The following is a 23575-nucleotide window of genomic DNA, read 5'->3' as shown; positions in this document are numbered from 1 at the left end:
GTCTTTCTTGGTCTAATATGATAAAATTTCACTCATTCAGCCACCATATTAATAAAACATCAACAATACATAATTTGACAAAATTGACCATTTTGCCCTTAGACTTTCACAAAATTATGATTTTGCCTTTGGGCTCGTAAATCGATTTTTATCAAATTTTCACGTTAACCAAGCCTAGCCGAACCTATTCATACTAATGGAAACTCACAAATTCAAACATTTCACCCATTTATCCTTTATTTTTCTACTTTACAAAATAGTCCATATTAGGTGTTTTTCATGAACACCAATTCACAAAAGCTGTTTATCTAACAACTAGGATTCATTTTCTTCCATAAAAACTCAGCAAATATTACAACTCCTTTCATGTTAAATCCCTAGAATATCAACCATTTTGCATAATAGTCCCCTCAATAGCTAGATTAAGCTTTAAGGGTTCCAAAAACACAAAAATTATCAAGTAAGGCTATCTAAATCACTTACTTTCAAAGATGGAGAGTGGCTGAAAATTTAAAGCTTCCAAAACCCTCAATTTGAAGGTATTTTTGGTGGAGAAGGAAATGAGAAGAAGATGATATCTTTTTCTCTTTCCTTTATTTTTATTTTTATTCTTTTAAGTCACCAAACACACCTAATATTTGACTTTTGACCTCTCTTGTCCTCTTATGGCTGGCCACTCTCCTAAAAAGAGTCTATTTTCCCTTTAAATAATCCAAATTAAGGTCCATTGGCAATTTAACACCTTTACCTATCAAAATAGGACTTTTGCACTTTATGCGATTTAGTCCTTTTTCACAATTAAGCATGAAATCAATAAAATTAATTCACCAAAATTTTCATACTCTCATATAATTATGCCACAACACATAAAATAATATCAAAAATAATTTCCCTGACCTCAGGCTAGTGGTCCCGAAACCATTGTTCCGATTAAGTCCAAAATTAATATATTACACCATGCTAAGCTCACCTAATCAGAATGGTGTTGCGGAAAGAAATCAAAATTTAATGGACATGGTGTGAAGTATGCTTAATATCTATAAGTTTCCTAAGTCCTTATGGGTTGAAACTCTCAAAACGACTGTGTATATGTTAAATTGAATTCCAACCAAGGTTGTCCCAAAGACACCTTTTAAGTTGTTCAAAGGTTGGAAGCTGAGTTTGCAATTGGGGATGCCCATCTGAAGTAAAAGTTTATAACCCACAAGAAAGAAACTAGACCCAAGGATCTTTAGTAGGTATTTCATTGGATATGCCGAAAGGTCCAAATGTTACAAATTTTATTGTCCATCTTATAGCACTAGAATTGTGGAATCAAGAAATGCAAAATTTCTTGAGAATAACTCAATCAGTGAGAGTGATCTATCTCAGGACACGATTCCCGTATGTCAAACTTTCCACTTTAGGTGAGAGATTGATTATCAAACAGGGTGTTGAGCAATCAATCAATGAAAATTCACAAGCTGCTGAAAACACTCCAGTAGATCAAATTGATCAAGAAAATTCAAAAATTGTTGAACAATCAGTTGAATAACATGATCCATAAGAAAATGTTGGTTCAACATTGAGGAGATATACTAGATAAAGGAAACTAACAATTTTTAGTGAGTATTTGTGTATCTACAAGAGCCTGACTATAATATTGGAGTTGAGAATGATCCTGAGTCATTTTCACAAGCTATGAGTTGTAAAGAGTCAGAATTTTGGTATAATTCTATGAATGAAGAGATGAATTCCATGAAAAGTAACGATGTTTGGGATCTTGTGCCGTTGTTTGAAGGTGTAAAAATCATTGGATGTAAATGGGTCTTCAAAATGAAAAGAGACTCAATCGGCAACATAGAAAGATATAAAGCTAAACTCATTGCAAAAGTATTTACTCAGTGAGAAAGAATCGATTATACTGAACTTTTAGTCTTATATCTAAGAAAGATTCCTTGCGCATTGTGTTAGCATCAATAGTTCATTTTAACCTTAAGTTGCAACAAATGGATGTGAAAACTGCCTTTCTCAATGTAGACCTAGAGGAAGAGGTATACATGAAACAACTTGAAGGATTATCCTGTAGTGATGGTGAACACTTGGTATACAAGCTAAAAAGGTTCATATATAAATTGAAACAAGCCTCCCAATAGTGATGTTTAAAATTCCATGAAGTTATCTCTTCGCTTGGTTTTGTTGAGAATATCATGGATCAGCATATACCAGAAGGTTAATGGGAGTAAAATTTGTTTCCTTATTCTATATGTGGACAACATTTTACTTGCAAAAAATGTCAGGGGTACACTACATGGGGTGGAACAATTTCTTTTTAAAAATTTTGATATGAAAGATATGGGTGATACGTCTTATGTCAATGGCACTAAGATTGATTTTGATAGACATCGCGGTATCTTAGGTCTATCTCAAGAAACCTATATCAACAAAGTTTTAAAAAGATTTCAGATGAAAGATTATTCACCGAGTGTTGCTCCTATAGTGAAGAGTGATAAGTTCAATCTAAACTAGTGCTCGAAGAATGAAATTGAGAGGGACCAAATGAAAAACATTCCATATGCTTCAGTTGTTGGAAGCCTGATGTATGTTCAACTTTGCATAAGACCAAACATTGCATTTGCAATTGGAATGTTAGGAAGATATTAGAGTAATCTAGGTATTGACCACTGGAGAGTTGCAAAGAAAGTTTTGAGATATCTTAAAGGGACAAATGACTACATGCTTACGAACAAACGACCAGACAATTTGGAGGTGATTGGCTACTCCGATTCAGACGTTGTCGGTTGTGTTTATTCACGAAAGTCAACATCGGGTTACATATTTATGTTTGCTAATGGAGCTATATCTTGGAGGAACATCAAGCAGACCTTAATTGCTACTTCCACTATGGCGACTAAGTCATTTCATAATTTGAGGCTACCACACAAAGAGTATGGTTAAAGAGTTTCATTTTTGGGTTTAGACTTATGGATTCGATTTCTAGGTTGTTGGTGGTATATTGTGACAATTCAGCTGTTGTCTTTATGGCTAAGAACAAAAAAAGTGGAAGACAAAGTAAACATATCGATATTAAGTATCTAGCCATAATGGAACGTGTTAAAGAAAAGAAATTGGTCATTGAGCACATTAACACTGAGTAGATGTTAGTTGATCCTTTGACTAAAGGTATGCTACCACACAAATTTAAGGATCATGTTGTCACTATGAGACTTGTTTCCACCTTGTAAATTATCGTTATAAGAACGATTATAAAGAAACTATGTCAAGTTTGATGTTTTTGATATTTTGTGTGCACATTAGTTTGATTTCGAGAAATGTCACTAAAGTTTGAACCTGGAATAAACATTAGGTTTATTCATTAAGAAATTTGGGCTAAAATATTGAGGCGTGATATATTGTTATACAAGGAAGATATTAATCAAATTTTAAAAGAAAATATCACCATGATTTGTGCATTATGTTTCGACTTTAAGTATTCTTGGACAATACGAACCAAGTGGGAGAATGTTAGAATGCTTTGGTTCGTGGAGTTATTCTCACATTTTGTTGCTCTCTACTTCCACACTTTTGTATGTGTGATAATGGGATGTGTAATTGATGGTTTTTGATGGGCAACTACCACTATAAATACCATCTAGCATAAGGTCCTTAGGCACCAAAGAAAAAAAAAATTATTTCAAAGATAGGGAATTATATATACCATTTTGTGAGGTTTTCGAGTGCTTAGAAGACTTTGGTGGTTTTCAATTTTTAGTACAAATAAAATCGATGTTCTTGTCAGCAGTTTGACATGTTCGACAGTGGTGTTATAACATTCAGATTTAGGGATTTGGTTCAAGCAATGACTCGAGATATTTATGTTCGATATTTTTCGCTGTTCTATATTGTAAATTGTTATTTATGCTAACAGTCCAGTCTGTTTCAGCTAATATTGGTCTACATCGGTGATACAAGATTTTAATATTTTAAATTAATTTTTAATAAATTTTATCTTGACTATTTTTGTTCTTTTATAATTATGTTAAAAATAAAATCAATAAATTAAGCAACATAATTAATAATTTAACTTTTATATTTGCATATAAATATGTTTATATTATAATTGAGATATATTTCTATACGTATATATATATTTTAAAATATCGATAAATATTATACGCATCAATATTAGAAAGAAAAACTATTCATCAACTAATCCAATATTAACAAGTTTGAAAATATCATTAATTTTTTTCTCATATATATATTATTAATTAAAAAAGAGTTAGATTTGGTGCAAATCTCGATCCATTTTTATACCAACCTCGTTTTTTTTTCTTTCGAACTTGTATTTCTGTTTTAGTTTGATAACTTAAGAAAGTAAATAAATATTTCATTATTTAATTTCTTTTAACATATTTAATAATCCATAACAAAAACATAAATGATAGAATTTTTTTAAAAAAATTGTGAAAAATTATAAGTAGATAAAAAAAAAGTGATAGTAAAAGAAATTTAATATTTTTTATTATATTTTTAAATTGTATTATCATCTAAAAATATTATGTTTAAAATTTAACTTTGTTTGAAAATAATTATTTAATTTCTCAATTTATCAAATAACACTTTAATCAAACATATATTTCATTAGCGATTAAGTCACTATTGAGATTACAAAATTTAATAAATTAATAAAATAAAAATAAAAATTTAACAGAATTAAAATTGGCAGATTTAATCTAAAAATAAGCATAAAAAATCCAAATATTAAATTTTATTATGGAAACATAAAAGAAGATAAAAGAAATGGTTTTGCGGTTGAGATGATATGAAGTAACTCATCCACATTCCTCAACTTGGTCTCCTAACATTATCAATTAAATTTATTTTATTTTTCCAATTTGATTTTTTTCTCCTCATTTTCACAACTCCCAATGCAAAGAACGAATCATAACCTACCACTTGTTCTACCACGTGGCAACATTTCATTAGCAACATCCACCACATAACTGGGTTGCACAACACAACCCCTTCAAGGCACTGAAACCGAAGGCTCCACGTGTCACTAATCCAAGACGGTCCCACATGCTCATGTCAGCCAACGGTGCTGATCTCGTTCGGTGAGATCACATTGTAAACGACAAGTCCCACAAGATTTAAATAAGGACAAAGTCGTAAATAAACCCTTCTTTTCGAATATTAAATTTTAAACAAAAATTTTATTTTCTTCATTTCTCGTTGGAGTTTTGCCTGAAAAAGCCAAACACCTTCGAGAAAAATCGAAAATTTCTTTAAACATAGAAAAGAAAAGGCGTATTTTTTCGGATAATTAATGGGAAGAGCGTTTGTGTATGTAATTCTTGGAGGGGGTGTAGCAGCTGGATATGCAGCTCTTGAATTTACGAGAAAAGGGGTTTCTCCTGGTGAACTTTGCATTATTTCTGAAGAACCTGTGAGTTTTTTAATTAAGAATTCAATCTAGTTTTCTAATTTTTTTTTTCCTTTTCAACTTTATATTTCACTTCATTTTCTTTTTATCTATGTTGGGTATTTACTGTTTGTTGAATTCGGTGCCTCTGTTATCTATGTTCTTTGTTTGCTTTAAGTCTTTCTGGTTTTGTTTTGAATTCTGACTCTTCCTTTTTTTTTTGGTACTACAACACTTATTCTTGCTGTGTCGTTTGATTTTTTTATGATTTGGTGAAAACTGAAAAACGGTGTCTTGTTTGCATATTTGATATATTTCAAAGCTGAATTGAATTGATTTTGGAGAATTAGAGTGTAGAAGTGAATTAGGATATTGTTGCTTTTACCGAAAGAAGTTTGAATTTTCTAAAATTAGGCTCATGTATTGGAAGTTGGAACATGTATGGAATTTTGGCAGTCAAATATGTAGTTAAGAGAGGTTCATGCTCCCCAATTCTTTGTAGTGCATGCCATGCATAATGTTATACACTTATACTCTGTGTTACTTGGACTTGGTGTTTGAGTATTAGATATAATAGGGATTTCTGTCCGACACGGGTACTCAACTCTATTTGTTAGGTTTTTTCGTACATTTGGAAAATCATACCATCCATGTTCGAATATATATATCGAATATGATTGTTCCAAACACAGGTACTTTAGGTAAAATGATGAGTTGGAGCAGAATAGCCTATACAATGGGGGTGCTTAATCAATCATCTGAACTTTGTGTCCTTTTATTATGTTAGCTCTAGCCTTAACACCGTTAAAGAAAGTGTTGATTTGTTCTTTATCCTATTAAATTCTGATCGGGCCATAAAAGGTGCAGAGGGTGGGGCAACAGGAAATGAGAGAAGACAACAAAAAGAAGAGAAGGAAAATTTTTTAAATAAAAGAAACCTGTTTTTGGTTTTATTTTTCAAAATAGAAAGTATGTATGATACATGGGAGCCTCTTGTCAAATTTTATTAGTGGATGACCAAGCATTTCTCATTGTCGGTGTTAAGGGTTAGCTTACTTGATGGATGGATTGAAAGTTCACATACCTGATCTACCTTTTTTCTACTGTAGGTTTGACATAGGAAGTTTTCTGATACATACTGGACACTAACGCATTTTATGAACTTAAGTCATCGCAAGAGGCTATCTTCTGTTCTTAGTTCATGTTTCATTACTAATGCCTATTTATCATTCAGATTTGTAGTTATGTTATAATTTTTGAGTACTTCATATTTTTATTCCTTGATATGTCAATATTAGTAAAGGATTACGGGTTTTTTTTGCAGGTTGCCCCATACGAGAGGCCTGCTTTAAGCAAAGGCTTTTTACTTCCCGAATGTAAGAAACATTTTCAATTGTTCACTCAATATATGTTTTTTCTTACTTTCTTTTTGGGTTCATTCAATTTTCCATGCCATTCTTTCACTGAGAAGAAGATTGAAGAAACAAGAGAAGTAGTGTAGAGAATGAATTTAATATGACATTTCGGATGAATTTGTTTGGTGGTAATTACTGATAATAGTACAGTAAATCTTGTTTATACTCTAGAGCTGTTCTGTATCTCTTTGTCTTGTTCATTGAGTTGTAGTTGTAATTATAAAATGTTGTTACTAATAATATGGATAGAATACCTAGTAAAGTGGCCGATAACCACTAACTTGTAGCTTTTTGGTAGTGGTAGAGTTCAGGGTGGACATTGGTTTCTTACCTATTTTCTAACCTGTTTTTGTGGAATTAATCTGATAATTTGAATCTTAGTAGAAAGACATGTTTATGGGCTTCACTTATCCTGATATTCTATGGTTTTTGTTGATAAATTTTGCATTAATCTGCAGCTCCTGCACGCCTTCCATCATTTCACACATGCGTTGGTGCTAATGAGGAAAGGTTAACTCCTAAATGGTACAAGGAACATGGTAAATATTTTCTCACAGCATACTCCTTTTACTTCAATGATTGCTCAATGCTTCATTGCAAGATTGTCGGTCACTTTCTGGTTTGACATATAAATTTATCTCAAATCATCATTGAAAGCTATGTTAGTCTATTTTTCTTGACGTACCTGTCCAACACATATTTGGAGATAGGTTCGGGGCACGATTCTCCAAATTTATGTAAAAGAAAACTGAAGATACCCAAGTTTGACACTGATCCCTGAGTCCTAATCAATTGAAAGTACAGATGAACCTATTAGTAGTAATATTTCCTTCTGTTCATAATACAGTCAAAGAAAGAAAAGTAAACCTTTCAAAATTCTACTAGAACTTTCTCTCTTCTAAAGAAATTGTTTTCACATTTTTTAGGGATTGAATTAGTCCTTGGAACTCGAGTTAAGTCTGTTGATGTCAGACGTAAGAAGCTATTGACAGCAACTGGAGAGACGATAAGTTACAAGATCCTTCTCATTGCCACAGGAGCTCGGGTATTGAAACTGACCTTTTAAATCACCTATGACCTTCTCTCACATTGTTTGTTCAATATGTTTGTTACTCCTCTCAGAAAAATGAGAATAACTTAGCTTAAAACAAGAAAAATATTTTTCCATAAAGGACGGTATTTGTATCAGATTCAACAGGAGGAGTTAACACAATCGTCAATTTTGGAGTTTATCTCGTTATTGGCACAATTTATGATTCTTTGAATTGTAGAGTGCCAATATTTTTCTCGTGGATAATGTGTCCACTTTTCTGGCTTAATTTTGTTCTTCCATTTTTGTGTTAAATGTAGGCTTTGAAGCTTGAAGAATTTGGAGTGGATGGATCAGAAGCTGAAAATGTATGTTACTTACGAGATTTAGCAGATGCAAACGGTCTTGTTAATGTGATGCAATCTTGTTCCAGTGGAAACGCTGTAGTAATTGGTGGTGGGTACATTGGAATGGAATGCGCGGCATCTTTGGCAATCAATAAAATAAATGTAACCTTGGTTTTTCCCGAAGTACATTGTAGTGAGTGTCCATAGTGATTTGTTCTTTTCTTGATCTCGTTCTTGTTTTCAAGCTTCTGGACCATAAAGAGTATGTTTAAGTAAATCATATTCCTTTTTCGATGTGGCAGTGGCTCGTTTGTTTACACCGAAGATTGCAAGCTACTATGAGGAATATTATCAATCTAAAGGAGTTAAGTTCGTCAAAGGAACTGTCTTGACGTCGTTTGAATTTGATTCTAGTGGAAAGGTAAATTATCTTAATACGCTTAAAGTTGAATTTCTTTTGCCGTAGAATATTATAGTAGCTGGATTATTACTAAAAGTTGCATCAAATTTGGAGGGGAACCTGATGTTTATTGCTTTTCAGGTTATGGCTGTTAATCTTAGAGATGGAAGTCAGCTACCTGCAGACTTGGTCGTGGTTGGAATCGGAATACGCCCAAACACGAGCCTTTTTGAAGGCCAACTAACACTTGAAAAAGGTGGGATCAAGGTGAATGGGAAGATGCAAACAAGCAACGACTCAGTTTATGCGGTTGGAGATGTTGCAGCATTTCCAGTCAAACTATTTGGTGAAACTCGCAGACTGGAGCATGTTGATTCAGCCAGAAAATCTGCTAAACATGCTGTTGCTGCAATAATGGAACCCAAGAAATCAGGCGAGTTTGACTACCTTCCATTCTTCTATTCCAGAGTCTTTGGATTGTCTTGGCAGTTTTACGGGGACAATGTAGGAGAGGCAGTACATTTCGGGGATTACTCGAGTGGTACCTTTGGGGCTTACTGGATAAGCAAGGGTCATCTTGTTGGGTCTTTCCTTGAAGGGGGAACCAAAGAGGAGTACGAAGCCATAGCGAAAGCCACAAGTCTCAAACCACCGGTTGAAGATCTGGCTGAGTTGGGACAGCAGGGCCTAAACTTCGCATTGACAATTAGCAAGAAACCACAGCCGGCACTACCCATTGAAGTCAGCCGTTCTACTTCTGGCCTTGTTTTGGAAAAACCGGTGTATGCTTGGCATGCAGCAGCGGGACTTGTTCTGACAGCATCGATAGCTGGATTTGCATATTGGTACGGGAGGAGACGTCGAAGGTGGTGAGAAATCATCATCCATGTAAAACACCATTGTTGTAGCAGTGATACAATAAAAGTGTTGTTGAAATACTGGATATGTGATGATTTGTAGTCGAACTCACTCGATAGCTCAAAATTATTATTACTCAATACAACATCATATTTTCCATCAAAATTCTTGAATATATTAATTTTTTCATGAAAAGTAAACAACTAAGTGGCGGCATCAGTCCAAACATCATACATTTATTTATCAAAGATATACATATTATGCACTAATTTATATGGTGTTTCTAAAATTTGACTCCGCGTACGTATTTGTATGTAAGTCACTGACTTTTCCGGCTGTATATGTCATCTCGGATTATCATACTAAAAATATAGTAAGAAAATAAATCAATCTGGGCGTTTGGTCTAGTGGTATGATTCTCGCTTTGGGTGCGAGAGGTCCCGAGTTCGATTCTCGGAACGCCCCTGTTGGATATATGTATTTTTCAATTGCCAACAAACACAAGGGGTCGGTCGAACCGGAGATTTCAGACTGGAAACAGGCAAAGCATTAATATTAAGGATTTCGATTGAGTTTCATTTTAAAGCTAAAGCTAGATTCGAGCTTCAAGTTCAGCTCCTTTGCTTTCTGAAAACTAAGTTTTGAGCGTTGTACTTTTATACCTAAGTTTGATTTTCGCCCTATCACTCAACAACATGAAGATTTGGTAGTCCTAATCTCACTAATTATCATGTCATATAAAGAAAATTTATACAATTTTAAAAATATATTTAGAAGAAAAAGCATCTCATCAATCCATTACTTTTTAGCTTTGACATTATTTTACTTAATCACGTCTAAGTTGGTTTCAATAGTGATCATAGCTAATAATCTATCACTTTTCTATCTGCACTTATTGAGTAGAGTGTTTGAAGATTGAGACCTATACCAAGCCAATCTCACTTTATAAATATATTCCATCAATATATAGAAGAACTTGGGTTGCTTCTAATACAAACATTGTCACAACTTCTTATACCTTTTAACTTTAGTGGCTCTCCACGTCATAAATAATGTGAACCACAAAAGTAGCCTACCCTAATATTTTATGTAACTTAATTTTTATAATAATTAACAGCATAGATGGGAACTAAACAAAAATTTATATCTCAGCTATTGTCAAGAACAAGAAAATTAATATGCTATCCATTATCAACATCATGATGGACCCAAACATCAAAATCAAAATAATATTCTAGAAACTTATCATCTATCCTTTAATAACAATTATACTCTACAATTTTCTTCCACTACCTTAATATATTGTCAAGGGTATTGTTGAGATCTAGGAGTGAGAGAAGATTTCAACAGTATAGTCTAAAATGAATTTCTTTGGACTCAATTCCAGGAAGGACTAAAAGCAACCCAGGAAAGAAGAAGAAGAAGAATCTTCTTGGGACCTCTTAAAGACGTCAACATAGTCCTAACTTAGAGGGGCAACCAAACCTTCGCGCTGCTGAATGGAGGAAAAATACGGCCACAATAAAGTATCAAAACTATCGATGCTCAAAACATTTAAAAGGGTATCATCTATGCCATTCTTCATTACATTTTTTTTAATATAATGTAGAACCATTTATAATTTTTACTCAACCCTCAAATTGAAGTAAAAATACATTTCAGTATACTCAAACTCATGTGTCCTTGTCATTAAAGAAAGAAGTCTACAGTTGTATCACAATAATATAGGTCACAATACGAACGACTACCTTAACTTGATGGATGCCATTAAAGCAACTGTAAGGAGGGGATACCTGAAAATATTCATAAAGCGAACACCTCATTCCTTAAAAAAAAAAGGGAGGCATCACAATAAATAAATAAATAAGCTCTGGAAGTCGTAGAATATTGATGCAAAAGGTCTCAGGATGCTTGCACACTACAACCAATGCCCTTCAAAAGTGAAGATAAAAGGGGGTCTGGTTTAACAGGCAATTGATTGTGTACGCTTGGCAAGATGGATGACACAATTGAGGCGGCCATAAAATAAAAAGCAACAACAAGAGCCTGGGTTTTTAAACTGATACCTTGTGAAAGAACAAATTAAAGAGAAAACCTTGATTTTGTAATTCACTATTGATGCAATAAAGAGGTACACTTTATAAGAGGAAACAGATTATATTTACAAGTCTTATTTGAAATTCTAAAAGTAGGGTGATCTTCCTGTCTTTGACTCATTCTTGTAACACTCAAAAGCCTTAATGGTTTGGTTGATGAAGGCTGGCAAACTTATCACCAACTTTAGGATGCTTAGCTCGGAAACTCTCTTGTCACCAACACTATCTTTGACTCATTCGTGTTGGCTTTGATGAATGCAAAGTCTTGCTTCCGTCCGCTAACCGCTCTAATGTTGATGACTTGTCAAGATCGTCATATATAGGGAAAATCAACTGTGCTTGATAAAGAGGGGATAGTCACCATTGTGAAATATTGTGATGGTCAAATTTCGGCTGGATCCAACAAACTAATAAGGACTTGGGCCGTCTTAATGTTTGAACCTCTAAAATTAAGTCTAGTTCATCTTTGATTCACTGTACTAATTGGAACAATGTTATTATTGAAAACTATTTTAAAAAGTCCTAATTGCAACTCTTGTAAGTACTGAAAATATGTAACTATTGAGGATTACATCTTTCGAGGAACTCAATTGAATTACTTAATTTTCTGGCAAAAAAAAAAAGAACTGGGTGAAAGATTAGGTGGCAGACCTACTCGGATAAATTGTTTGTTGTCCTATTAACTAGATTAGTGCCCTTCATTCTAAGCTCTACAAGCTCCTTCAGCTTTGCTGGACTTTGTTATTAATTACCAAAAAAAAAATATTACGATAATCGAATTTTATTTGTAAGTTGTTCAACCAAAACAGTGAAATATTTGAATTCAACTCGAGTTGCTCAATTTTGGTTCAAGTTCAATAATAATAAAACCAAATTCATTTTTTTAATATAATTAATATAATAAAAAAATTCAATATAATTTATACCCATTAAGCCTATCACAAAAATACATAAAAAGAGAGAAAAGTCGAAAGGAGAAAAAGGATTTCTCATAAGATCTTGTATCTTGTCAGTAATTTATGCTCTTTCATCTCTAACACCTTTGATAACAGGGGTCTATAAGGAACCCTGAGTCAACAAGGTCCAAGACAGCAAGCTATTAACAGAGTTGTATAATCTCTCACTCCAGGGGATGAGGATGATGGAAGGGACAAGGGCTTCTTCGGAGGAGCTGATATTGTCAAGGACAAGGTCAATAATATGATTTTGGTTTGTAGAAGACTTCACGCTCCCTCTCTTATCCAAGCTTTCCAATCTTTCTTTAAATGCAGATAACAGGGTGTCAACATGTCTAGCCTTTTGAATAGCAGATAGAAGTGGAACAACTACATCTTAGGTGAATTGGATAGTAGCCCAGCCCCAGCACTATACGACATCAAAGTACTATTGTAGTAGATTCAAGTCAGTCATTTCGATGCCAAGGGGCGCGCAGATAGATATCATGCGAAGTAATACATCCATGCAAACTCCTATTGCTGCTATCATACAGTATGAGAGGTAGCCCTTAGTTAACTGTTCAATGGATGCAATATATATACGAAAATTAAGTAACCAAAATCTGAGGATATCTGTATTTCATTGCCTGAAGGATGGGATTACGAACATACAATATATACTTTCAATGTGTCTTATAATTTTTATCTTGTTTATATTTACATGACTACACAGGAAAAAAAATACTAGACACCATGACGCAAATACATGAATCGACGGCGTATTTCATGCTAAGGAGGCATCTAACTTCTCGCATCCATCTTGTTACTTAAAAGCCTTCCTTATTGCCAATTGATAACCATCTCTGGTTTAAAAATATACTACTTTTACAACTTAGTTTGTAGACTATAGCACAATATCCTGTCAATAAATTACAATAAGTTACCTGGGATTGAGGAATGGTATCACAAAATCCAGGCCATACAATAGAAATACAACAAACAGCACCATCTCACCTTCAAACTTTGTTGTTGCCCAAAGCATGTAATTGTTTCTCTAACTGCAAGGTGATGATAAAAAGTAAAAATGAACTCTGGTTTCCCATCAATAGAAGAAACAAATAATTTAACGGTAATCAAAACAAATGACCAAGTAATTAGTACGCATGATTAATCTTCAGAACTTATTAGTTTCACGACACAAAGACTAAATAAATATTCAAGCTTAACACGCAAACCTGCAAGTTTTTTACTTTTTGATTTTGCAATTCCCCGGCAAGGTCCCTGATTCTGACAATGGAAATAAAGGTTCGGTAAAATAAGCATTAACAAAGACAATCAGTAATGTTTAAGCTTCACCAAATACCTCTGTTGCAGCTGAAAGAGCTGAGATTGCAGTTCTCTCTCCCTTGCAGAAGAAGGTGGTATCTGAACATACAATTAAGACATAGAAAAATAAAATCTTTAATAAGGTCAAACTTTCCAAGAAAACGTCTCAGCATAGGAGTGCACAAACCAGTAACCCCATGCTATGTTGCTCCGACTGTTCATGGTTAAGAAAAGTAACATGGTGTACACTATGGAACATTAGTTAAGAAAAGTAACATGGTTAATAAGAAGTTATGGTTGAATAATTACATGCAAAAGTTCATTGGTGCCAACCTCTGTCAAGTCTCCAAGCTTACCTGTATAAGCAAGAGAAGTTAAATTTAACCTCGTAATTCCACAATTAAGCAGCAGAAAGTGCGGACAATCAGAATAGGCATTACCAGAAGTTTGCTCCAAGTATTTGATCAGTCTAATAAGTTCTTCCTGTTAGCAATTAGCAATTATCAAATTTAACCTCATACTTCCTGTTTTTACAACAGGTAATCTCTATGACATGAGGACAAATAAAATGAAACATACCCTTTGCACAGTGTTCTGTTGCAAAATGTATTGTAGAGATGGGAGAATTGCACTAGCTGTAACATTTGGAGATGGACCTCCAGTAGATGGGCTAAAAATGCAGTTTGTAGCCCCCTGAATGAGAAAATAATGGCAATGGTTAGAAAGTCAATACCTAAAAGATAAATTGCCAAGTTCTGTTCTTATTATTCTTTCACCTTGAAAACATACATTCAAATAGACACCATAGAAGATAGTTTGTAGGAGCAACTGTCTGGGTCTATGTTACTTGGACTTGGTGTAAGTTTCATATATGGGTATATGTTCCACACAGGTATGTTCAATTTTTTCCAAGTATTTCGAGGGTCATATCTCCATGCATATACCCAAATATATGCTGGACACAGATACCTCAAGCAAAATGAAGAGTCAGAGAACATAGTTATGGGTTGCAATCAGAAAGAATAAATCACAATTTCCAATAGGTATAAATCTAGATATTAGTGGATATACTTAATCGAAAGATATGTTTCTAGGACTTCATTTTTCTTTAATTACCCATACCAACACTCGTGTCTGATTCATGGATATGGAGATATGATCTTCAAAGGTCTTTAAAATACACGAAAAAGCTTAGGATATCCGTGCTCATGTTAGTTACATACTCATATCTGACACACACCTGACTTTGAGTAACATAGGTCCAAAGCAAATAAACCTTCCACAAAAAATTACAGTTTCAAATTAGATAACATGCATCCATCAGGACAAACATGAAATCAATGATACTCAAACTTGAGGGTGAGTGTCAGCATGTGTATGACATAGGTATACTAGAAAATTTCCAAGTTTTTCCATATACTTGGATCATTCATTTGTACTCATGTCTAAAATGTGCCAGGCACAGATACACTAAGGAAAATGAAGAGTCAGAGTAAAATAGACTAAAATGCATGTGTATCACAAGTCAAACCATATTTAAAGAAACCGAAGTCAGCTGTGGAATCATTAACATAACAGTTTTGCAAAAGTATAATTTATTCAATATAATATAACAGTTGATGGCATTAGATGTATGTCATTTTTGTTTATATTCAATATAATATAACAGTTGATGGCATTAGATGTATGTCATTTTTGTTTATGCAGTATTTTACATGATGCCCAATAAACGGTGACCAAACTACGTAGATGTTTATCAATGCTGACAAATTTCATGGTAGTGTATTATTACAGCTAGCAAGATATAAGATGGATGATATATGCACTATATTCCTAACCATGCTGCTGATTTCAAGTAAAAACAATTGATCAGAACAAAGTTCATGTTACTGCACAAACATAAAATTGCACCCAACAGGTTCCAAAGTCTCTTTAAACACACAAGATAAGCATCTCATAACATTGCAAATGTACCTTAGAACTGAGATCGGCTGAAGTCACCTTAAAGCGTCCCCGCTGAACAACTGCACTCTCCGATGCATTGTCTGATACATAATGAAAAGCAAAAAAAGGAAAACCCAAGTTCGTTAGAGTACAAATAAGAACTAAAATGTAGAAAGGAAGAAAATAAACCAGGAATACCAGTATTATTTGTTTCTCTCCTCTGGCGATACAATGGACCACTGTAGATGCAGTCAGATTGAAATTTAAGCTGCGGAAAGTTCCTTCAAAACATTTCCAATAAGCCCAATTTAGCATAGATTATGACATAAAAACTTCTCAAGTAAAGGCAACAACAACGCAACCATAGAAACAACAGAATTAATGACCAAGTAAAGAACAAAGACCCGGCATAATAGATCATGCATCTAGGATTCGGCTTCTCTTGCAATCTATAGAATTCAAAACCTCCTCGTATCTAGAGCTTGGTAATGGGGAAAAAGAGATTCCTATGTGATAACTCAAGCACTATCATGTTTAATGATAACAGTTTGCAGCTCGGAGTTACCTGTCCTCATCTCCTGTAACCTTTCTAGAAGAAAAGGTGTTATCAGGCATTAGTGAACCACTAAACGTTTTATACTCTGGAATGGCCTGACGTGGTAGAGAGCTACTTTGCCTAGAATCCTCACCCTCATTCTTTCCAGCATTTTGATCCATGGCTCTTGATGACTTTAAAATTAATTGTTCACTTTCTGATCCGGTAAAACCTTTCCCATTTGAACCGTTTGCACCCTTATCATCTTCACCAATGTCAAAACAGCCTCTGCACCGATTAAATGCATAAACAATTACTAAAAAAAATTCAAACAGTAGCGTACCTCTTTCCACTAAACAGGACAGTAATTAGTCCATGAGATGCCATATAATTTCTTAAAATATATGCAGAAGAATATTAACAAAAAATAAAAATAAAATTGGAAGATTAAACTTCTATCAAGATTCCCAATCTCTTTGAATATGAAAAATGATATTCCCTATTATGTTATAACAATGAATTATTTGCAATAGTAAGGTCATGCAAGCACAAAAATGTCATACTTGAGAGCTTGGAGAGGTTTAATAGGAAATGAAGCGAAAGAACCCTCCAAATCATGGAGACCTAGCCTGTCCTGAAACAAGTGAAAGGAGGATATAAATCTTTAAGTACAAGCCTAACCAACGCATCAATAAAGGATTGAAGGGAACAATTTTAATTATAAAGAAATCATTTTTGGGTTATAATTGATACCTCCGGGCTAGCTGCAGCAATGGAAGTAGTAACTGTTTCTGGGGACATCCTCTCTTCTGATAATCCATCTACATCAGACCTGTCCATTTGCTTCCCGCTTCCATCTTGATCTTCTGCATTTGACACATCATCATAATCTTGTATCTGCAGGTAAAACAGTCAGCTTTTCTAAAGAGATTAAGATTATAAAGCATTCTGGGACTACGACTAAATAAATAATAGAAGTAAAAATATCAACATGGGAAATTGAAACTACTTACAAGTGCAGCCTGACTTTTCAAGTCCTCTAGGTTGAAATTCCAGGCACTGATTCCTTTTATGTACTCTTGCTGCAAAGGTAAAAGGAATTCATATCCAAAGTGATGTAATATTATCATATATTTTTGACATACAGATATACATGGGCATTAACCATCAAACTAAAAGTAGCTGCAATAGTTTCGCTTAGTCTTATAACCTGAGATGAATGTGGAGCTGATAGCCTCGAATTATGTTTCTATGACTCAAGTGTGAGTTCCAAAAATACAGGTATGTTCAAATTTTCCAAGTTGTTTTCATGTATTTAGAGGTCATATCCCCATACTCGTATCAAGATGTGTTTTGGACACTGATACTTAAAGAAAATATTAAGAGTTGGAGTAACAAAGCACTAGAATACAAAAACCTATAATACTAGTACGACAGGAAATAACCTAGTCTTATCAGTTACTTTTGACAAATGTAAGAACTCCAGTATTTACCTGTGATAATTGCTCCTTGTCCTCGTAGAGAGCTTTATTCTGTACAAGAAGATCAGCTTCTTTTGTCTGAGATATAAGAGACCAGATCAGATTCTACGTTAATTCCCCATCTTAAACAAATAACAGATGAAATAAATAAAAAAAAGGGGTAAGCAAGAGACCTTTAGCAGCCTAAAACGTTCACCTAATGGAGCAAGGCCATCCAGAATGGTATGAACAAGATAATCATAGGAGCGTGCATGTTTAAAAAAATGGTGCTTCAAAAGCTTCTCGGATGTTGGACGTTTCTTTGGGTCCTTCACCAAGCAAGTAGCTACCATCTCCTTGAAAGACTACCAAAAGTATAACATTATCACAATGATACTAAAATTGACATGGGTCAGTAGGACACAACCAAATAGCACAAACCTTTGAGAACCTCTTGTCCCTTTCGTAGTCAAGACCAGGAGGAGCATTTTGCAAGGTCATCAACAAAACCTGCCAGCAAAAATGGGAGTAAACAATCAAACTAAGAAGTAAAAAAAGAATGAAACCACAAAATACATGCAATAAGAAACTCATTTAACAATCAGAAAACTGAGATGTTTACTTTCATCGGTGGATACTTGGAAAATGGGGCATGGCCATGAGCAAGTTCGAGAGCTGTTATTCCCAAAGACCAGATGTCTGCTCTGTTTACAGGAAAGAAGAAAATGAAACAGAATGATTAAAAAGGTATAACAAAGCAAATAATGGAAGGAAATGAAAAGAAAAGAAGAAAAGATAAGAAAAGTGACTGACTCACTTAAAGTCATAACCATGCAGTTGCTGCATAACTTCTGGAGCCATCCTGATATAAAAGCAATGATAAGGAGACACATTGAAGTCATTGTCAACTCTCAAAATCCAAATTTCGTAACAAAAGTATCAATATAACTAAAATCCCAGACAGTTGATGGCCAAGGAAAAACAAATACCAACAAGGAGTTCCAACAAAAGTATTTCTTGAACGCTGTCTGTCTCCACTATCAAACATGCATGCTGATACCCCAAAGTCTGCCAACTTGACAGCACCATTAGAGTCAATTAAAATATTCCCAGCCTGCAAATAGAAGTTATGAATGTAGATAAGAATAACAGAGAAAAAAACCCTGGAGGAGGAATAAAACAGACAAAGGCAGATAACAGGTTGTATACAGTTCACATACTTAACACAAATATTATCCTTGTCAGAGAAACAATAATAATAAGTAAAATCAAATAATAGACTAATACATTCAATTGCATTCTACTATTATCAGAAGGTTTTGGATATTTAGAACAGAAACAAATTTTCCTGCATTTCTAACACATTGTCAATTACATTATAAGAACAACCATAGCTTTTCATATTACTTGTCATATAATATACCTCAATGTGTATATTAATCAAATACGGTCAATAACTAATCAGCCTGGTCTCAGAAAATAAATTAGCCGAGGAAGTAGACAATAAAAGAAATAGTATAAAAATAAAACAAGAAGGGGCATTAGAAACCTTCACATCTCTGTGAATGTGCCCATGTGCATGAAGATAAACAAGAGCTTTAAGAACTTCACGCAATAAAGTAGCAATGACAGGCTCTTCAAAACCTTCAGGATAAGCAGATTTCATTATATGCAGGCAGGATCCCCCAGCCATGTATGGCATCACAACCCAAAGGCAGTGACCAGCAGTGAATGAGCAGTGTGCTGGTAAGAGATTAGGGTGATCAATCAAGCTCATGGTCTGCACTTCTCTGCGGATGCCATCCTGCATCACTCATGAACAAATCCCATTCATATGACAGAAATAATATGTTTGAAGTCAACATTTTATGCAGGGGGGTTGATGGAACTTATAAGATACATTTGTATGCAATACATATATATATATAAATACCAGATCATTATTGCACTTCTCCAAGTCAAGAACCTTGATAGCAACAATCTCATTAAGTGGAATGCATAAAGCTCTAAACACAGTGGCACTGACACCGTCTCCAACTTCTTCGTATAACTTGTAATCTTGTGCGCTGACTGGATATCGCTTCTCCAAAGGATGCTCCATTGTTTCATTTTATAGCATACCATTACCACCCTCTTTACTCCTAGATATCCCAATTGTCAAAAACAATATTTCAACTACATATTGAAGCATCAATCCAATGTGGGGTTTCTTCCAATTTGGGAGCATATTCTTCTCTTCTTTAGTGCACAGCAGTATCCAATGCTACTAACTTCATCAAGATAATTGCCTTACACAGTCCTTTTCCTCGGATTCAGAAATAGTTTAAACCCCTAAAACCTAGTAAATAACAAAAAAGGTCTTACATATTACACCAACTACTCTGTAATCAAACTATCAGATAGGACACCCAGAAAAGTGCTATAAATAAGTCATACCCAAAGCCAGCTGAAATTTGGGTGTAAACTAGCAAATAACCAAAATGTATGGGAAATAACAAGAGGAGGTAGTCTTAACCTGTAAAAAAGGCCGAAGAAAGAGAGTGTTGTTAATTCTTACTAGCACAAACACTTTTTCCAAACAATCCAATCAAAAACACATTTTTTTTTTTGGGAAACAAAGTACAGATATGAATAAAAGACAATTTAATTGTAATTCTAGCTAAATTAAAAAATAAACTTAAAAAGCACCAAAATGGTAACTACCACTACAAACTCAAATGAATTAACTGTCAGATATTAAAGTATTAATAAAATCACTCCAAGATTTCTACATTTCCACTACTTCACTAAAACTAAAGACAAATTCAAAAACAACTTCCCAAAAACATGAGCTAAAGTTATTCAACCCTAGGGTTTCAGTAGATTCAAATCACAACTAAATCTGAAAACATAATAAAAAATTGCATTAAAAAATGGAAGTTCCACCTACCACCTCTTTCATACGAGAGTTCTCTTTCCAGTTTTCAGCCTCAAATTTTGATTTCTTCGTCTTCAAAAACTCATTACGATATGAAACAAGAAATCACTTTACACACACCACGATTCGATTCGGCGATGACAATTATTGTCCCACAAATACCATCATTTAAATATTTTTTTAACAAAAAAAAACCTCTAAGTTTCAGTTTCTCGGATCGAATCTAATAACTTTCACGGTTTGCAAAGAAAGTACTTTTTTTTTCTTTAAGCTTAGAACAGAGTAAAAAAGAAAAAAAAAGAAGAAGAAGAAGAGAAGAGGAAGCTCAAGTTCGATGGAAATTAGAGTGGGACCCGGACAAGAGATATTGATGAGATTTTAGTATTTTTCTCTTAGTAGGTGAAAATATCGTTGTTGCGGCGGCGGATTGTAACTTATCGAGAAGGATAAGACATAAGAGAGGAAAGCGTAAGGTGTTTGACTCATCTCTCCACTTGCCATTCAATTATTTTCATTCGACATTTGATTTGACTTCATATTCCGAGATTTTTCAAAATCTCGTCTTGAAAACTTAAGATCTACTTTCAAAAAGTTGTCAACTATATATCAGAAGAAATAGGACAGAGTCAAGTACATATTAAAAGTGAATTAATTAAAATACACCCTACTTTTTAAATTTATTTAATAATAATTATAGGTAGAATAGTAAAATATTTATTTATAAATTTTAAAATATGTGTTTAATCTTTGGATTTATGATCTTTAGTGGTTTTAATTAAAATTATATAAAGTATGAAAAAAATTATATAATAAGTATAAATAATTACAAAATTAAAAAAAAAATTAAGAAGGAGTTTTTATGTAAGTCGTTAACCTAATTTCAATTTTTTAATAAAAAATGATTGATCCTACCTTAAAATTTGGTTTTTTAATTAAAAATATAAAATTGTGTAGAATTAAACTGGAAGGATGTAAATTTTGTTTAGAAAGTTATATTTTCAATCTCTTCCAAGTTTTGTTTCTTGGCTACCGCTTACATCTCTGTTTTGCCATATTGTTTTCCCTTTCTATTGATTTTCGACATAATAACTCTTCAGGTTGTTGCCGCTCACGTTTCTGTTTTGCCATGTTGTTTGTTTTTGGGCATAATAACTCAAGATCCTACCTTTTCACTTCTTTGTCGATATCAGGTTGTTAATGTCTTGGTGCTCCATGGATTCTCCTATGTTATTTCGTATCATTCAAACTTCTATTAAGGCCTCTGTTTTTAACAAATTTTGTTTCTTTCTTCTATTTGGTGAAGCCCTCTGCTCTTTTGGTGTTATGACGTTACCACCTCTCCAGGGTTTCACTAGACCAAAACTTTGACGGACTTTGGTATCATCACACCCGTTCTGCTTTTGGTGGTTGTAATTCTCAAGTTTCTAAGTTTTTTTTCAGTTTTGGCTTTTCCTCTGTTGGTGTTCTAGTCTATGTTTTGGTGGCTTCAGTGTCTTCTTTGGGATTTCCCACTAGCATGGCTCCATTGAAAGCGTGCATGTTATTGGGTTAGTCTCCGTTTAGTATTGGTTGTTGGAATTACTTTTGGACTAAAAAGCATTTTAAAGTAAAAATTTTAAAAAAAATTATTTTTATTTTTGACTAAAAAATACTTTTTTATTTTGAAAGTTTTTCTGAAAAAGAATGCTGGCCCAATGCTTTCTCCTTCTCCCTCCATGCTTGGCAACAACAGATATTGTTTCTAGGGTTTTGGGGGGATTGGGTTTGGCTAGGCTTACCCTTTCAACTTTGCTTGTGCTTTTTGAGCTTTAAAACTTTTATGTTGTAATTGGTTATATTTTTATCAATGATATCTTTCTCATTTGAGTATATATATAAAATACATTGTGAATATACAAAATACTAATCTATATATACATTACTAAATAAGTTGTTTTTTAGGAAGGTTTGTTAATATTTTATTAGTGTAACTTTAAAAAACGTTTAGCTAAGATATTAAAAAAATATTGGTATTAGGATTTTAATTTTAGAATAATTAAATTAAAATAAATTATAATGTTTATATTATAATGTTTTATAAGCATACATTTAGGCCTTTTAAATTTTTTAAAATTTTAAATTAGTAAAGGTAAAATTATATTTTAATCTCTTAAAAATGATAAATATTTTATTTAAATCTTTAAAAATTATAAAGAGACTATTCAAATGGTGAAATTAAATTTTTATTATTGTAAAAATTAAAATTTAATTTCGACCCCCTGAAAAAAAATTGTATTCACCCTTGATTTTTATGGTAAACTATTAAGATGGAAACTCAAGTTTGAAGGTACTCCTACTTTGGTCATTGAAATTTCTTTTGTTAATTTTGATACTCGTTAGCTCAATTAAAACCTCTAATCATTCCATCATTGATCATGGACAAAAAGTTGATGGGATGTATTGTACTATAGTTAAATATTGTTTCATTTATTATAATTTTCACCTATTAATAACATTTTCATGTATTTATTTTTTGGGTAAGGTTTGGGGTGTTAAAATATGTATTGTATATAAAAATTAGACAATATTACTTGTCGTGATAGTAAAAAAGGGTGTTTATTGTTACTAGTGTTAGTAGTTTATAATGTTGATAGATAGTAATATTTTATTGTATAGAAAATTCAAATATATTATAATTATTGATGAATAATTGTGTTGTATAGACGTATGCATGTAAAGTTATCATATAAAGACATAACTTTATAAAAAAGTAACTTATAAAACAACATAATCCTTTATATAAAAAGGATATCTCATTAAAAAATACATTCTTATGAAAAGGTATCTTTCAGAAAGATACATTTATTTGGTGTATATATAAATGACTTTCTATTAGTCCTTTTCACTATTCAGGTTGGACTGTTGACGG

General features: G+C 33.3%; 2 protein-coding genes and 1 non-coding gene across 15 annotated transcripts; 2 read left to right on the top strand and 1 right to left on the bottom strand.

Moving 5' to 3' along the window:
- The first annotated feature begins 5160 nt into the window (after positions 1-5160).
- Positions 5161-11605, top strand: LOC107895776 (monodehydroascorbate reductase 4, peroxisomal). The gene is made up of 7 exons (XM_016821003.2): positions 5161-5428; positions 6729-6780; positions 7278-7358; positions 7746-7864; positions 8170-8389; positions 8499-8617; positions 8738-11605. Exons 1-7 carry the CDS (start codon positions 5309-5311, stop codon positions 9467-9469), a joined length of 1443 nt encoding a protein of 480 aa, XP_016676492.2. The 5' UTR covers positions 5161-5308; the 3' UTR covers positions 9470-11605.
- On the top strand, positions 9848-9919 carry TRNAP-UGG (transfer RNA proline (anticodon UGG)). The gene has a single exon. It is a non-coding gene; the product is annotated as a tRNA-Pro (tRNA).
- Positions 11606-12478: 873 nt separating the features above from the next.
- Positions 12479-21227, bottom strand: LOC107897574 (serine/threonine-protein kinase BLUS1). 13 transcript variants are annotated; one of them, XR_005903417.1, is made up of 23 exons: positions 20680-21098; positions 20187-20265; positions 19684-20088; positions 19300-19554; positions 18740-18864; positions 18568-18612; positions 18373-18454; positions 18192-18260; positions 17945-18115; positions 17784-17849; positions 17304-17372; positions 17044-17187; positions 16854-16924; positions 16321-16578; positions 15954-16036; positions 15786-15856; positions 14391-14504; positions 14252-14294; positions 14121-14167; positions 13849-13910; positions 13721-13772; positions 13430-13543; positions 12896-13025 (listed from the first exon to the last, which is right to left on the bottom strand). XR_005903417.1 is itself a non-coding variant. In XM_041078970.1 (23 exons), the coding sequence occupies exons 3-22, from the start codon at positions 19849-19851 to the stop codon at positions 13502-13504; spliced, it is 2037 nt and encodes a 678-aa protein (XP_040934904.1). In that variant the 5' UTR covers positions 19852-20088; positions 20187-20265; positions 20680-21099; the 3' UTR covers positions 12932-13025; positions 13500-13501. The 13 variants fall into 13 exon arrangements, 12 of the variants coding, with proteins under 12 accessions (XP_040934905.1, XP_040934908.1, XP_040934900.1 ...); XM_041078970.1 differs by having other exon boundaries at positions 12932-13025; positions 13500-13543; positions 20680-21099; XM_041078969.1 differs by lacking the exon at positions 12896-13025 and adding an exon at positions 13309-13404 and having other exon boundaries at positions 13500-13543; positions 20680-21099.
- Between the last annotated feature and the right edge of the window lie 2348 nt (positions 21228-23575).

Source organism: Gossypium hirsutum, chromosome A10 (assembly GCF_007990345.1).
Source record: "Gossypium hirsutum isolate 1008001.06 chromosome A10, Gossypium_hirsutum_v2.1, whole genome shotgun sequence".
Classification (NCBI taxonomy): Eukaryota; Viridiplantae; Streptophyta; class Magnoliopsida; order Malvales; family Malvaceae; genus Gossypium; species Gossypium hirsutum.
The sequence above is the reverse complement of the archived record's forward strand: the minus strand, read 5'-3'. Positions and strand labels throughout refer to the sequence as shown.

What these genes read in the sequence shown, in the direction of transcription:
- LOC107895776 (XM_016821003.2), top strand. Translation starts at nt 5,309, where the DNA reads ATGGGAAGAGCGTTTGTGTATGTAATTCTTGGAGGGGGTGTAGCAGCT. An exon ending in TAAATGGTACAAGGAACATG is followed by an intron (nt 7,359 to 7,745) that starts GTAAATATTTTC and finishes CACATTTTTTAG; the next exon opens with GGATTGAATTAGTCCTTGGA. An exon ending in TCATTGCCACAGGAGCTCGG is followed by an intron (nt 7,865 to 8,169) that starts GTATTGAAACTG and finishes TGTTAAATGTAG; the next exon opens with GCTTTGAAGCTTGAAGAATT.
- LOC107897574 (XM_041078964.1), bottom strand. Translation starts at nt 19,851, where the DNA reads ATGGAGCATCCTTTGGAGAAGCGATATCCAGTCAGCGCACAAGATTAC. An exon ending in TTGCTGCAGCTAGCCCGGAG is followed by an intron (nt 16,925 to 17,043) that starts GTATCAATTATA and finishes CACTTGTTTCAG; the next exon opens with GACAGGCTAGGTCTCCATGA. An exon ending in AACAGAACACTGTGCAAAGG is followed by an intron (nt 14,295 to 14,390) that starts GTATGTTTCATT and finishes AATTGCTAACAG; the next exon opens with GAAGAACTTATTAGACTGAT.